This window comes from Syngnathus typhle, linkage group LG5, assembly GCF_033458585.1.
Source record: "Syngnathus typhle isolate RoL2023-S1 ecotype Sweden linkage group LG5, RoL_Styp_1.0, whole genome shotgun sequence".
Classification (NCBI taxonomy): Eukaryota; Metazoa; Chordata; class Actinopteri; order Syngnathiformes; family Syngnathidae; genus Syngnathus; species Syngnathus typhle.
Window position 1 is genome coordinate 6,295,738 of NC_083742.1, and position 16,991 is coordinate 6,312,728.

General features: G+C 39.4%; 1 protein-coding gene across 1 annotated transcript; it reads right to left on the bottom strand.

Moving 5' to 3' along the window:
* Positions 1–6,086: 6,086 nt before the first annotated feature.
* tcima (transcriptional and immune response regulator a) lies at positions 6,087–6,993 on the bottom strand. The gene has a single exon (XM_061278327.1). It carries the CDS (start codon positions 6,893–6,895, stop codon positions 6,593–6,595), a length of 303 nt encoding a protein of 100 aa, XP_061134311.1. The 5' UTR covers positions 6,896–6,993; the 3' UTR covers positions 6,087–6,592.
* Positions 6,994–16,991: the final 9,998 nt, after the last annotated feature.

A 16,991-nucleotide genomic window follows, 5' to 3' on the forward strand; every position in this document is an offset into this window, starting at 1 on the left:
GGGTAGATCACAAAATAAAGTTGATGTTATTGTTTTATACTCTTCAACGTGCTTCTAAATCGTGCTTGATCTGTCTCTAGTTTTGTGATTATTTACCTGTATCAGTATTATTGAAATTAACGGAAAAAAAGACCATAGCATTTTCAACATGTTTCTAGTTGAGAAAAGAGGCAGCATACACCCTGAACTGGTCAGCAACCAATCACAGGGCACATAGAAACAAAGTTCTGTTTACATTAACATACGCACCAGCGATGACACGCACACATCAAACCTACACTTTGGAAGATTTTTGCCTTCAATTGTTAAATGATGATATTTTTTTTCATGTGTTAACCGCAAAACCAAACCAAAACCAACAAAGAAAATGCTCATTTAAATGTGGCTTCAAGCCTATCTTTAGTTTTTGGTATATTCGAAATATAAATGGAGTAACTCGAGCTCCAGATCAAGAAAGCTGGTGCAGATCCAATTTTTGGTTGTTTACCATTATTTTCAATTCATTCTACTGAGTTATTGTTACATCTCTTGGACTGAAAAGCATTATGAGCAGATGTTCGTAATGATTTAACCTTTGATTGTGCAGTTGGCACCAGTCATGTTAGCATTGTTAGCGGTGTGATCCATGATGCAAAAAGTGTTTGGAATGTCTTGCGTAGGATGTGGAGAAAGTGGCCTGGTCCCTTTGTGGCTGGCACACAGGTGCCAGAGGTTAGGTAAAAAGTACACCACTGACGCAACACTTCAAGCAAGACAACAAATGTGCTGAATGCCAGAAATCCTTTGACGCTGTGGAATCATTTTCCCGTCAGGAGTGAATCTGGACTCCGAGGGAAAAAAAACAATGAGTCAGACTGGATGGCGCGTTAGCAGGACAAGTGCCCTTTCTTTTTCCTGCACTCATCTTTGCAAATATTTCAACTGCTTCCTGTATGTACACAGTTTACATCACTATAGCTCTCTGACCTTTGCTCTGGATTGTCCAGTCAGTCCGCCAGCAGCTAGTGACACGTGCAGGAGAAAATAGGGCATCGTTTTGGCTTGAATGATCAAACGCTCTTCAGTGGTGTCAACATTGTCAGTCAGGGTTAAATTGGAGAGTGCTTGAGGATTACCATGGATCCTGAGTGTGACACAGCAAGAAGAGATGTAGGGCAGAATTAGGATCAGTCCTGTTGGAAGGAAGGCTGCGGTTAATCATTTGGCAAATATTAAAATGTGAGATCGGAGAAGAAAAATACTTTGACTCAACTTGGACATGTGGAATGTTTGGTTTTAAAGGAAGGTTTACAAACTTTTTGCCCAGTGTGGTTTAACTGTGCATATGGGCAAGCCTTAATATTTTCGCAGCAACACGCCGTTCGGCCCGCATTTAAAAACAGCCGGTTGGTGTGGTTCTGGACGTGAACACAGCCAACTTGTTTTGCAGCCAATTTAATCAGCATTCCATTTAAAACTGGCATGCAAGTAGGACATAGTGGAAGCAAACATTGATTTGCTAGATTCCATGCAGGAGACCAAAGTGTGGAAACTATGTCCCATGTAAACCTCCACAGGCAAATGATGATCACTTGGAGTCTGGCTTGTACCCTGAAAGTCCCTGTCCGTATGCAAACCCCCCACCCCATACCACTGCTGTCCCGTGACCAGTAGAGTTATTTAAAAAATATAATTATCATGATTATGTTTAAAATAATGCTGGTCGTAATTGTTGGTGGTGGCTTTTGTTTTGTTTCTTACTTCTGTTTGAGCCGTGTAATGACATTTTGTTCCTCATACTTAGTTTGTTTGAATGACAATTCATGGAAGTCAAAGTCTAGAAAAGAGCACATTCAATGAGGTCTGTACTGTCACAAATGTTTTTTAGCTTGAGCATATTTAACTGTCCGTTAATCTCGAGCCCTTAATCACTAAAATATGACAAGTGTGAATGTTTACGGGGAGAAGCATTCCAAAGCGCAGAATCTGGGCTCCCATAATCAATCGCAAAGGGACCCTCAAAAACGTTCGTTGACGTAGAGGTTGTTGATACATAGTTTCCCAGTGACACATATTATCCCAGCCAATGTTTTAAACCTAAGTCGAAGTGGAAAGCGAGGGATGGTGAAGATGGGCAGTGTTGACAGATAATTTACACACATAATTTACACATGCTAGTACATGTAGTCTTAAACTAAATACCGTTTGTTTCCATGTATAATGTGCCCCCATGTATAACACGCATCCTAAAAATGGCATGTTGATGCTGGAAAATAGCCTGTACCAATGTATAATACGCACCCAAATTTTGACTCCTACTTAAGTCCGTAAACGTAAAATTATTTCAGAAAAAAGATCATCTTTGGGAACAACCGGATGTTATTCTGCCGGTCAGTATCACTGCGCATGCGCTAGCAAACTCAATAGCGAAGAAATGTTTCGGATTTGTGCAGGGTACATTGTGACAGCAAACGAGCAGGTGATCGAGCAAGCGTCTGATACAAGAGCATTGTGTTCGTATGGAGCGTATTTGAAGTGAACAGCAGAGAAGAAAGCGCATCTGTAATGGCGGCCTCCGTATGATATCCGGATTAAAAAAATTAAAAAATTGTACCCATGTATAATGCGCACCCAAGACTTTAGGAGAATACATTAGTTAAATTTTGCGCATTATACATGGAAAAAAACGGTATACTACTACTACTTTCACTATTTCATTTTTATTTAGGGGGGGGGGGGGTTAACCTCCAAAGTGCCATTAAAAAGTCTACCACCACCTCCCAGAGCTCAATGTCCAAGATGTCCAGCACACTGGGCAATCTTACAAACAGAATGTGTTAAATTAATTGTTAAATTAAGAATTACCATCAAATGTGTCAGGATGCCTTAATTCTTATTAGGCGGAACTCTATAAGCTCTCGGTAATAAATCCAATTAAAATAGAAAGAATAATTTACTATTTCCATAATGCTGTGAAATCTAGATATATGTTTGGAAGTGTCTTTTAAAAGTCCTGAAGCATGGATCAATTTCAATGCAATTTCAGTGTATGTCCCTGGCAGTTCCTTTTATGGTGGGAGCTTCCAGCGACAATGCTGACTAATTCGAAACTAGTTCATTCTTCATGCTCAGTTCCTCATAAGATCTTGGTTTGAACCGGTCGGCACTGGAAACAAGTCGTCTACCACTCCCTGCACTGTAATCGCTGATCTGGTGCCTGTCTGCGTCACCCTCTTTTCAAAAAACACGCACGCACGCACGCACGCACGCACACGCACACAAAAACTGCTGATCTTGCGGCAATCGGTGATTGTTCAAACATGGATTTTTTTACTTTGTGAGAGAAAAAAAAAAGACGTAGACACATTTGTAACCCTGCTATATTGAATATGATCGTAAGTGTGCACGTTTCTCAAAAGCACAAACGATTTTTAATCAAGTCTTTAGCCACGTTTAGCAATACACATGAGGTTAACTAAAGTTAACCTATCACAACCAAAAAGAAATGGACAAAACACATACATTTTGAATTACATTTGTTTTGAATGCACAGTATGTATAGTTCACAAGTTTGTTCCATTATTTAATATTATTAGGCACAACCAATTCCGTTTCAGATTATATTCAATCTTGTTTAGCTGAAATGTTGCTATATACGATAAGTATGAACCTTTGTATTGGTTGGCATTTCATGTTTCCATAGTTCCGTTGAAGCCTTTTCCCCTCCCAGCCCACACCTTTACCCTTTCTCTTCCTCTAACAGTCGTCCAGGTCCGAAGGCTGTCTGCCACAGTGTCTGTTGACATGAAAGCATTTACTGTTTCTAAGGCTGATAAAAGGCAGGAAAAGGGTGGGAAAGGATGGGCCCGAGTCCAGCACGGCACACTGTAGCCAACGCCGCTTAGACAATTGACTTGAATTTTAGCTTTATTTTCCTGAACAATTGGATGGCAATAAAAGGGTATGCACATTAAAAAACGACTTGAGCTAGGAGAAAGAAATGAAACAGCAGAAAGCTAAAAGTGCAAAAAACGTTTACATGGTTAACAGACTTAGATGATAAAGCATGAAGTGTGGCCTCGGTGACCTCAGTTGAAGACTTATTGCGTGCAGCGATACTTTTAACAGAACACTGAAATGATGAACTTTACAGACTATGGTCTACAAGGAATTCATTCATCCATCTTCCAAACCGCCCATCCTCGCAAGGGTCACGGATATGCTGCAGCCTATCCCAGCTGATTTTGGGCAGTAGGTGGGGTACACCCTGCACTGGTTGCCAGACAATCGCAGGGCACACACAGACAAACAAACATTCACACCTATGGGCAATTTGGAGCAGTCAATCATGCATGTCTTTGGAATGTGGGAGGAAACCGGAGCACCTGGAGAAAACCAACACAGACAAGGGGAGAACAAGCAAGAGCCGGAATTGAACCCTGTATCTCTGAACTGTGAGGAATACGTGCTAAGCAGTGTCAACTTCTATAAGGAATTCATTTTACAAAAACAAATTTGAGTCAAACATTTTGGTCACAGCTACATGAATCTGCATGCAAAACATAAGGCCTCGCTTGGAACAAACAGGGAACTCCGCCCAGCACTGATGAGATATGAATATCTGTCTCAACCAGTTGGCTTTTGATATGAGATAGCTTATACATACATTGAGCTAGAAGTACTTGGTTAAGACAAATTTCCCGAGCCATGGCGACATATTTAATACACACACATACACGGCCACAGTAATACAGCTTATATACTGCTTTTTATTTGTCACTGTTTAATTTTGGCCTTTCTTACTGGTGAGGTCAGTCCAACACACAGCAACTCATCTGTGACAGTTATGTGTCAGAAGAGAGATAAGACTGTCACAGATGACGCTCCTCTGAGGGTGAGCTGTATTTCTTTTCAGCGCCCTACAGTATAGCGGTTGTTGCAGCACGTGAGCGACACAGCAGCGCAATGGCGTCATGTGCAACAAACCAACAAACTGGTTTGAGCCGGTAGAGGGACTACCAAAGCAAGCAGATTAGGAGGCAGCCACTCGAACCATCTTCGCGTCAGCAGCAAAGCCTGCTACAGATGCCCCTTTTGCATTGATGAAAAGCTATAAAACACAACAAAAACCTCTGAGGTCGGAGTGAATGCACTAAAAGCTTACTGCATAGAAATGTCATTTATGATGTTGTCAAGAAGGATAAATCAGAAGGTGAAGAAGCAAAGCCTGGACAAGTCTAAAGCCTGTAATGCTACTTTAACAGGTTCTTATCTAGAGAGGAGGGATGATTAAATAGAGTCCAGCGCAAACACACAGCGCAGAGGAATCACTCCCGCCCTCCCCAGCCTGATCTCAACTGGTTCTCGCCGGTCTGATGTAGCGCGTGGCTGTTTGAGGGAAACCCAGGCAGGCTTAATTACATCCTTCTCTGAGTAATAGAATATTCACCCTCCAATGGGCTTGTCTCGTCAGAACAAAGAGCAATATGAAAACAAAAATGTGCCAACCACGCACTTTATGAAGAAAGACATTTGGGCTTGGTTACATGACTCAACATTAATTATCACCTTAGCAATAAGATGTGAAAGAAATGTTTACTTTACAGGCATTTACCTGACTACTTTTAGATTTAAATGATGACGTTATGAATAGATTTATGAACGTCCAACAGATTTTTTATTTTAATCCAGTTTTCATTTGTAATGGTAAGCTTGATGTCAAAACCTTATATTTGTACCTTATATTTTGCTATATGTCACTAATCTTATAAATATCACAATAAACTGTCCACACTTGTGATTTTCTCTCAATTTTAGTTGTGCTCTCTGAACTATAATTATAATTCAGCCATTTATTGGGGCCTTTGTGCTACAATGGCTTGTCATCTGCACCCCCTTACTTTACTGCCTTTGTCTCCTTACAATATTTCCAGTTAAGGAAGAGAGGTAGATGTAAGCCAGTCTCTTTTGGGCCATTAAAATGACTTTGAAGCACAGCACTTATGTCAATTGTATCTTAAAATGACACAAAGCAGATCCTTTTTCATGCGCGAGTCGAAAATGGTGGTTCATGTGAACTCAGAAATAAGGTTGCACACAAGCAGAGCTTTACTTTTGTAAACAGAGATATTTATTAAAAAGGGCACAGAATAGGACACATCATTTGTGAAAAAGTGGCTAATTGAGATTTAAATTAGGAGCCACATCAGTGACAGTGTTCATGTTGGAAGAAGGCATGTGTTCAGGACAGGCATCCATAAAGGTTCTTCTTCTGGCATTTCAAGTTTCATATAGTTGTTGCTTTCCACCAGCACCTCCTTTGTGTGCTGCTGCCTCGTCAGCATGGCTGAATTCAAGCTTCAGGGGAGTCATTTTATGTCCTTCGTTGCTTCCATCATCTCATCTGCTTCCAACCGGTCATGGCGGGACTCTCCGGCGCTGCAACGTGACCACGCTGGCAGCCTTTTGCAAGCTCGTCATCGCCCCTCGGATAGCCGCCGCACACACAGTAGTCGGCGTTCAAGTCCCATCAGGAGCGTAGTCTTGCGTGCTTTCGGCTCCGAGTCGAGTCGAGCCGAGTGAGTGAAGACACAAGCGGCCTACAGCAGCGCCGTCAGCGGAGTTTGAGCATTTGCCGGAGCAAACCCGCGATCTGGAGGAACTTGTCCTTCTTCCGCTGCTTCAGAGCCATCAGCGCCCGGGCCGTCTCCTCCGGATCGTGTGAGTAGGAGAAGATGCTCCTCACTCGCTCCTCTGCTTTCATGTCGCCCGTCTTCTGGAAGAGTCTGGTCAGGGCGTCCTGGCTCACGTTGTCGAAAATGTTGGCCACTGCTTTCTTGCGGTGAGCCGTGGCAAACTTGTTGCCGTGGACAGAAGGACTGACACGGCGGCAGTCTGAAGACACGTACGCGGACATCTCGTCTCTCGGTTGGTTTGGCGCTGAGGCGGAGAGAAAGCGAGAGAGGCCGGACGGGCTTGCTTGGCTTGTGAGGCTGAGTGAGCGCAGGAAAGCTGAGCCTGCGTCTATTTATGCTGCTGCTGCTGCTGTGGGAGGGAGGGAGGTTCTCTCCGCCAGCCTGCAGTGACATCAGCAGTCGTAAAGCAAAGACGGCAGACGAGCAGACTGCTGCTGCTCTTTTTGTTGTTGTTGTTGTTGTTGTCGAAATACCAACGGGAAGATGACATTTATAACTAATACCTTCACGTTTAACTTACCTTTAACTGCTTTAGGATTATTTAATAAAATTTAACATTACATAATAATATTAATAGTAATGATAATAATAATAATAATAATATCATTATTTATGTATGTATTTATTTTTGTTATGATTTTAGGAAATAATACATCATATCATTTGATTTGTTTTAGTGTGGTGACACCACTAGTGACTAAGATATATCATATGCAGTATTTTACTTCAGTTATAATCCTGTTAGAGTATACCCAGGCAAAATGTAAGATCAAAAAAAATTAATAAATCATTTATAATTTAAAAAATAGTTACATTGTATTTAAATCATTTTGTATGATGAGACAACTAAAAATTACCTTATTATATGTCGGCATGAAAACAAAAATATCAACATAATCACACCAAAACAGAGATATCAAACTTAATTTATCAGTTATATTGAATTTGTAGATTTTTCATCAAGATGGAAGTGTCATCTAGTCATTTTATGATAGTGTGTGAAAATAATTTGTATTGCAAAAAACAATAAAGGGCATCAACAAATCATACTGATATACATTATGAAAAACAATTTAAATTAACAATATAGGGTACTAAATAGAATACGCAATAAAATCTAAAGAAAAACATTTAAAATTAAATAGATTAAAAATTAAAAGATATTAACATGTAAAAACATGCAAAAGCTTCAGTGGAAACAATATATAAATTTACTCCAAACCTTGCGCTTTTTTTATGTGACTCCTTTCTTTGTGAATATGCATTAATGCGCTGTTTGTTGTTTTGCAGCAGAACAGAACTGCACTGCAACATACAAAGAGTTAACTTTCCCCTACAGTGCAGCCAAAGTTAAGGTAACTTGAGGGCACAAAAATATTTGAGTGTGTCGTGTAGAAGTGCACTGCATCATACTTAGAGCTGTTTGGAATATCTTGCGGCATACGCATATCTTGAATAGCTAGCTCACCATATAGTAAATCATTATGGGCAATTGTTAGTTTGGCACAATGAATTTCTACATTACTTAAAACCAAAACTATGATGGTAATATGACTATGAAAGTGTTGTTAAAATAACAATGCTCCGGCAGTATCAAATAGTAGTCAAGCGTTATCAAAATAGGAAGATGTTGCGGTTCAATAACACGCTAACCAAGGGTAATAAGACTATTCTTGATTGTGAATTAATATTTGTAGATTTCCCAATACAGTAAACCTCTTGGACCTTGTTGTGGAGGTGCACTTATTGATTCAAAAGTGAGAATTATAGAAAAATGTTGTTGATTAGTATTTAAGCTATTTTATTTGTTAGTTCTGTTATTCTTTAGTTTTACTTTACAGAATAGTATTCATTATATGCTAATACTCACATTATTTATTATACTGTAATTCACACATTTGGATGACATTAAATTGTGAAGGTGTGTGTAATCTTAAATTCTACTTTAAATTTTTTATTTTTACATTTGTGCCATATTTATAAGGGTACTATTTGTTTGTTATTTCCATCTTATTGTAGCTAATGAAGAGGAAATGTATTGGCTTGCATTGTCTACAGAAAGAGCTACAGTACATGATGTCATTGTTTTGTTTAGTGCTATTGTATGCGTTGTTGTTACCCATGGTGATACAAAGACCATATTTTAAGCAGCAACGTATTTAAAACTGAATGTCAAATGCTCTCTTATTACACACAATTTACTGACAAATGTTATTTAAAGTGTGCATGTTTATTTTATTCATTTCCCAAAATCAGCGCTCTAGAATGATTCATCATTTCTGGAACTATTTCTGATGGTAAAAAAAAGAATTTCTGGAATACAACTTATTTTCTTCAAATGTCTTAAGTGGTATTTACAACCAAAGTTGACCTGCGGCCATTTACTGGCTGGCTGATCTTATCCGGTAAAGCAGTGAGGCCCTGTTTGGTCGCAAAACTGGAACTTGAAGAAAAAACAGTTACACATAGTAGCTTTGCCCTCTCATATCCTGAGTGCCTTATAAGGAAAAGGAAAGTCCTCCACGCCAGCAGTGATAACTGACTCAGGAAGTATATTTTTTCCTGTGAGTGCAGCCTCGTGAAGGTCATACACAGCATGCCTGGCATGTGGAATTGACTGTTCGGTGGAACAATGAGCCAGGAATCCTTGCTGGGTTTGAAGTGAGCTCGGATCCAGCTTTCCTGGCATGCATTATTTCCAAGTCTGTGTGAACAATGCGTCGCCACAGGATATGTGACTGTCTGCAGGTGGCATGGCTGGAGATATGAAATGTCAATGCACTCCTTCAGGAAAATAAGGGTTGGCTGCATATTTATGACCCCTTAACTGTCTCTGGGCGCAAGGCACAAGCAATGCACAATGAGACCTCAGCAGCAAGACGGAAGGCAGAGCCTTGAGCTTTTTGACCCTATTCTCGTGTATTCACACTTAATCTTAACAAAAGCAACACACAATCTAAACAAGGACTGAGGCTGCGTCTTTTTTGTGAAGATTCTCGGGAGACAGTCGGTTCACTCCCTTGTGTAAAGATCAAACCTCTTCCGCATTGGTTTAAATTTAGCTGACATTGCATAACTAACACTGACAGCAGTACCTGAAATGAAGTCCAAGTGGCTGATAAAAGTCCGATATGGAGTGATATGATGAATGTTTTTCTTTCTAATTACAGTGCATGGCCTAGTTTTGTGTTTTGATTTATGTACTTTTGTTGCTGAAGCAAGTTTTCATGCTTTTAAAGGACAATGACGAGAGAAGGGATCAACGTACATCTATTCCCGAAGGATAAAAAAAATAGGTTTGCCACTAAGCAAGGAGGCTTGCTATGGACCGCTTTAGCCATCCTGCTGCTCAGCGAGGAGACTTGGACAGCCAGTGTTGGCTGTCCAACGGCTGAACGAGGAGGCCCGCCGCAGACGGTGTCGACCGGCCTGTCGCTCAGCAAGGAGGCTTGCTGTGAACCGTTTCAGCCATGTTCTCATTCAATTTCGGATAAACAACTTCAAGACAAACCCCAGAGGCCGGCTTGTTGGAAAGATTGGGAGCGCCGGATTTCCAGCGAGGAGGCCGAGCCTTCCGATAGGTGGTGGAGGGGGTACCCCATACGTGGACTTCAGGGGAAATGTAAGTTAAACGACCCCTTAACGATTTCAATTGAATATACGAACAATTCAACGTACATAAAGCTTCTCGGAACGCGTCATGTCGGCGTATGTTGGTGACTGATGAAAGGAAATAGACAGACGTGACAGGGCACTTTAGCTGCAGAGAGGCTGCTCATTTCTTGCTCTTAATTTAACCATCGAAAATTGAATTGTTCTATGAAGTTTTCAGAGGTTGAAATGGGCCCAAGTAGAGATGTCCTCATACTTTTTGAGGCTGATTGATCCTCATTATTTTGACATTTCAAGCAATGTCTGTACATTCATTTCCAATGGGGAAATTGTGATTGCTTCCTTTCGTGACGTCATCAACCAAGACAGGGTGTGTGGCCCTATTGCTCATTATAAGTGGTTATATTGAAAGGCATTAGTTGTTTTACTGTTTCTGCAAGACGCAGTGATCCATGCACAACTGCAGCATTGTCACTGAGCTTGGCTTGTGTGGCAACAGACATAGTAAAAGGGTAGCTTCATTAAATTCAGAGTGAGTTGTGGACTTAAATATGTCTGTGGTCGTCATGTATCTTTCGTGTACAATCAAGATGCACCAGCAAATCCGCATTCGCTGTCTACGAAAGTAAAACCACAATGTTAACAGAGGTGGGCACTTTACCAAATTTTCATTGCGTGTCCTTTGTTCACAACCTGGACACCCTTCCATCATCGTCCGTCTGTCCTCATTCATTATAAAATTGTCCCACCATTCGTCCCTCCTCAAAATTTTAAATGCACTTCTGTAATAAATAAATAAATAAATGACCGGACACCTGCAGAAGAGCTTTACAGAGCCTCACATTAACTTATTTTTATTTGTGACCTTGAAAAGCCTAATCATTTTTAAGTTTAAAATGGCTTACTTTAACCAGGATCCCAAGTAGCCAGGTGGACAAATTCAAATCAGTTATTGTGATGTCATACAAAATATTATCAGGCAGCCATTCTAAAGCTCAGGACATTCTTCTCTGAGGCAAACGGCTTTCAATTTTTCCTATACGTCACGGCCTGAGAGAGGCTAATGGCAAAGGTTCATAATAATATACTATTCACATCCATTTTATGGGGGACCCCGCTTCCTGGTTAACATTCACATTTGTTTTTTTTCTCTCTTTTTGCGCAATGAAAACTTTATTTGATGACAAAGTTTTCTTTCTTCTTCTTCCCTTTTCATTTTCAATTTGCTCATGTGCTATCTCCTGGAATTTAGCAGCAATGACTGTGTGCCCTGATATTGCCTGAAACAAAAATAAAAAAAAAAGAATGAAATGATGTCGTAAGACACAGTGACAAAAAAGACCACCAGTTGATAGTATAATACAAGATTTGATTGACAGTGTAAGTGAAAAGAGTCGACTATATTTCTGCCAACATTCTTTCTCATGAATAAGAGTTTAGAAAAATCATCTTACTTCACTAGAGTCTCCTTTTGCCACCTCCTGCATTTTTTCACTTCCGGTCTGAACATACGAATTACACATGAGAGACAAAGCGGAAACGGAAACCTGATCTTTGGCAGACTTCCATGTCTGTCGGACGGACTGAGTGGTTAGTTAGCACTTGAGCTGAACAAAAACCTGTTTCCGTCCGTCTTCAGTCCATCCTTTATATTTTTTCTTTCTAGTCCATCGTCTTTCGTCTGTAAAATGGCCATCCGTCTGGGATAAACAGACGGACTGTTCCGTCCCTGAGACAAAATGGCCCCCTGTGCAGGTTATATAATCAGAAAGGTTTGTTAATATTTAGCACTTACTGTACTTTTATTGATTTGACTTTCTAACCTCTGACCATAACTTTGTTGGTTAATAAATATGTTTATTTTGTAAGTTCATAAGTAAGGTTACCATTGTTCCTTTAAAGTATGATTGACATACAGTTTAATATACTGACTTGTGGGACCAATAATTGTAATACCCTCTGCCAGGGGTATCCAAAGTCCAGCCACTTGCAGCCGTCAGCTATTTTTTCAACCAACTCGAATGTTAAACAAGGTCTGCATGAGAACATTATGTTGTGCTGGCCGACATTGTTTTTCATGCTTTGATGGTGCAATTTGAACATTTTCCTGAGCATATATGGGACCTACAGTTTTAGTAAGTTCAGTAAAATAGAATAACAAAGTGGCCTCCACTTCATTCGAGTTTTGACTAAATGACTGTTGGTGGACAACATTTGGACTCATGCACTTAGGTGATGTCACATCACTGGAACTAAGGCTAGCTAATGCCTCCCCAAAAGCCTTGGGGTTAAAGGAAAATAATGTTTGACCTGTCTTTATAACTGTCATCAAGGCCTTTCTGGAATATGTTACATGCAACACACACTCAGTGTGTCTGTTTGGCCAATGTCTGCTTATGTAACTAAAGCACAGGAAGTGAAAGGCATTTGGGTGCAGGAGTGTCTTTGAAAGTATTTTTTGCATGTGCATCAATTTGACGCTTTAAAAGATTAACTGGTCTCAGAAAGTCTTTCCTCTCCTGCATATTTTGTTCGCTTGCAACATATCTTTTTAACCTTTATTTACCCAGGCAAACAATTAAGAACAAGTTCTCATTTACAATTGCGGCCTGACCCAAAGAACAGTGACTGTTTGAGGAGGGTGTGGAACGGGATGCTGAAAATAAATAAATACACAAAGCAAGATTAATATATATACGCAATCAAGAAATAAAATACAACAACCAAAAACAGTAAAATTATATGACAACTTGATTAAGCTAACGGCTGCAAGAGTCGGTTAAAAAGTAATTTGAAGTTTAAAAACTGTGATTGATGTGATGACGGTGAGTTTAAGGATATTTTGTACAGTATTCCAATCATAAGATTAGAGCCAAGATTAAATGTACATCTTAGAATAATGAACATAAACAAATGAAAAATGCTTCAACAAGTGGTCTATTAATTTCACAGTGTAAGCCAATGGGTACAATTACACAAATTGAGTAGATTACTTCAGACATTATTTGAAATAAAGCGTTTCCCACAGTGGCAAGCAGCCCTTAGAGGACGTAACATTAGCATGCTAAACAGAGTTCATGTTTCCTCCTTCTCAAATTGTCCCTCGTTCACGCTACCTACAACCACCTGGGAGGGACTGACCTGTACATGCAGATTAAATGACTGAGCACTGAGCCCGCATAGACAAACCACGCAACACCAGGTATTATCACGCTGAACTGGCTCGATCCGGCTACCACTTGCTTCGCGGCTGGCTGCTCCGCGTGGGGCCTGAGGCCAAACGGAATGTTTGTTCGTCTACGCAACGGATCCTGCGCCAGAAACAGCAGGCCTCTCTGATAAGGTAACTGTTGTACAAAATGATTTTGCAGGGCCCCCGGTTGACATTAGAACCTTTTATTATTCCGCGTCACAAAAATGCATTCCCTAGTTAAAAAAAAAAAAAAACCTAAGTCAATCTATTGAAGTCAATCCAATGATGTGGCCCATTCCATGCATTCCGTCCACCCACATGAATTAAAAAAAGTGGACCAAAAATCTTCGGTATACGATTCTGTGATGGAGAAAAATGAGCAGCATCAATAAAATACATTCAGAGATGGACAACTGACACATTTCAAACAACTGAATGAATAAGCACCCTCAATCAGAAGGTGGCATATCACTAAGCAATGATGTTAGTGAGAACCACTGACAAGCCACAACACAATCTGACCACTTGTACAAAACTATGATATACAGTACAAAAACATATACAAGAACGTTTTTTTGTTTTAGATGTAAATTAATTGTAAATTTGACTTGAATTGTACTGTACATATTTAAAAGAAAGCTTTGTTTATTTTTAAATGGGGCCTTACGAAAATATGACAGTTTTGGTTGACATTGTCAGATGAATTTACCAATATAGATTGTGATTCAGAAAACTTTTGTTCGGTTGTAGTTTGGCGTAATATAGAACCGTATTGAATCCTAAAAACATCGGCCTAACGAAATGAGGTAACCAAATTATCATTCTAGAAATGATTATATGGTGCAAGTTATCATCACGCCGTTTTGGCTGCACGTTTGCACAACAACCTTTACAAGAGCCTCATCCTTGAAATGTCTGAGAAACATTTGTTTTTTGAGCTGTCACGTGTGAAAATAAATTACCGTTTTTTTCCATGTACAATGCGCCCCCATGTATAATACGCACCCTAAAAATGGCATGTCGATGCTGGAAAAAAGCCTGTACCCTGTATAATACGCACCCAAATTTTGAGTCCTACTTAAGTCCGTAAACGTAAAATTATTTCAGAAAAAAGATCATCTTTGGGAACAACCGGATGTTATTCTGCCGGTCAGTATCACTGCGCATGCGCTAGCAAATTCGATAGCGAAGAAATGTTTCGGATTTGTGTAGGGTACAACAAACGAGCAGGTGGTCGAGCAAGCGTCTGATACGAGAGCATTGTGTTCGTATGGAGCGTGTTTGAAGTGAACAGCAGAAAAAAAGCGCATCTGTAATGGCGGCCTCCGTATCATATCCGGATTAAAAAAGAACAAACAAAAAAATGTTTGTTTTTTTTGTACCCATGTATAATGCGCACCCCAGATTTTAGGACAATAAATTAGTTAAATTTTGTGCATTATACATGGAAAAAAACGGTACGTATATACATCTATTATTGTTTTATATTTTAGTTCATGTCAACTGTTCTCTGTTAAGGGTCAGTTAAGTATTTGCAGCTTTCCTTCTTGAAAGAGATTTTTTTCAATCTTGAGATATTTTATCTGGATTTTATTCAATAATCAAGCAATGTTTTTCTTTTGTCTTTTTGTAAGGTTTGTGTCAATGTGTAAAACAATTCCAAACTTTTTCGGTAACATTATTTTAGTGGAGGCAATCCCTCAGTGGTGTTAAATACTGGGCTACGTCAACACTAATGGATGTGCGCAAGATCCATACAAAGACAACATAAAACAAAGAGGCAAGAAGTGATGAGGCCTGGTCAGGCGCCAAGCAAAGGAAAATGTTGGTCGTAAGCCGCCCCATTGTTCATCGTGGCAGGAGGGCCAGGTCACGCAAGGATGAGGATGATCACGAACAAGTCATCAGTGGGAGTTTCATGGATATGAAAGCAATACACACCTACTGTGCTGTAGCTGCTTTGTTTGGCTCAGTTATAAAAATGAGAAACAGTCTTCTGTGGCCGAAGGTAACACGATGCTTGGGGAAGATTCTGTTACTTCTTTGACAGGAACGCGATAGCAGTTTCATAATATTGCCGTATGAGTGGGAATAAATGAGTGAGAAAGTAATGCGATATAGATGGAGCATTATTCTTTACCACATCAAAAACAGAAAAAGTTATCCCTGTGAGAGTGTCTATCATCCCCAACTAGATAGAAAGAAAATACATATTTTGCTTTTTTCAGCTACAAGATTACAAAGAGTATACTGGAAAAAACACATCTGGAACAAATTTATACATTATGAAGTCTTAATTTGATGAGTTTATGGGTAGCACGTCCGCCTCACAGTTAGGAGGGCGCGGGTTCGATTCCACCTCTGGCCCTCCCTGTGTGGAGTTTGCATGTTCTCCCCGGGTCCGCGTGGGTTTTCTCCGGGCACTCCGGTTTCCTCCCATATCCCAAAAACGTGCTTGGTAGGCTGATTGAAGACTCCAAATTGTCCCTGGGTGTGAGTGCGCGTGCGGATGGTTGTTTGTCTCTGTGTGCCCTGCGATTGGCTGGCAACCGGTTCAGGGTGTCCCCCGCCTACTGCCCGATGACGGCTGGGATAGGCTCCAGCACGCCCGCGACCCCAGTGGGGACTAAGCGGTTCAGAAAATGGATGGATGGATATTATATTATATTATATTATATTATATTATATTATATTATATTATATTATATTATATTATATTATATTATATTATATTATATTATATTATATTATATTATATTATATTATATTATATTATATTATATCATATCATATCATATCATATTATATTATATTATATTATATTATATTATATTATATTATATTATATTATATTATATTATATAATGTTATGTTATGTTATGTTATATTACATTACATTACATTACATTACATTACGTTACGTTACATTACATTACATTACATTACATTACATTACATTACATTACATTACATTACATTATACAGAAAGTGATCAATTACTAGCTTTGAAAATGTATATTAAGGATAGCAGTTTGTTCAATTATTGATCAAGTTATGGCAAAGAAAATTGTGCAAAATTTCAACCTTATTCATTACACACAACAAACATGTTGGTACAGATTTTAGCAATTTTCATAGACGTTAACAGACAAGAGCCACATAAAATGACATGGCAGGCTGGATCTGACCCTCGGCCCTTAAGTTTGAAACTGGTGCATTAAAAGCTTGTGACACAAAGAAACAACCACGCATATAGACGTTGAAACACCATATGTGAGGTGTATAAAGTTGTATAATAGTAGTAATAATAATGCACTACATTTATATGGTGCTTTACTGTAACAACACTCAAAGTGCTTGCAATGAATACATATTATCAAAAAAGCAAAACATATGTAACTGATTAAACTATCCAACTAGGAAAGCACTAGTTTAAGCTTTTGTCTGCAAACACAAAATATCTGACAGCAACAAAAAAGTGGAGCATACAAAGTAAGTGATTCATAAAAAGA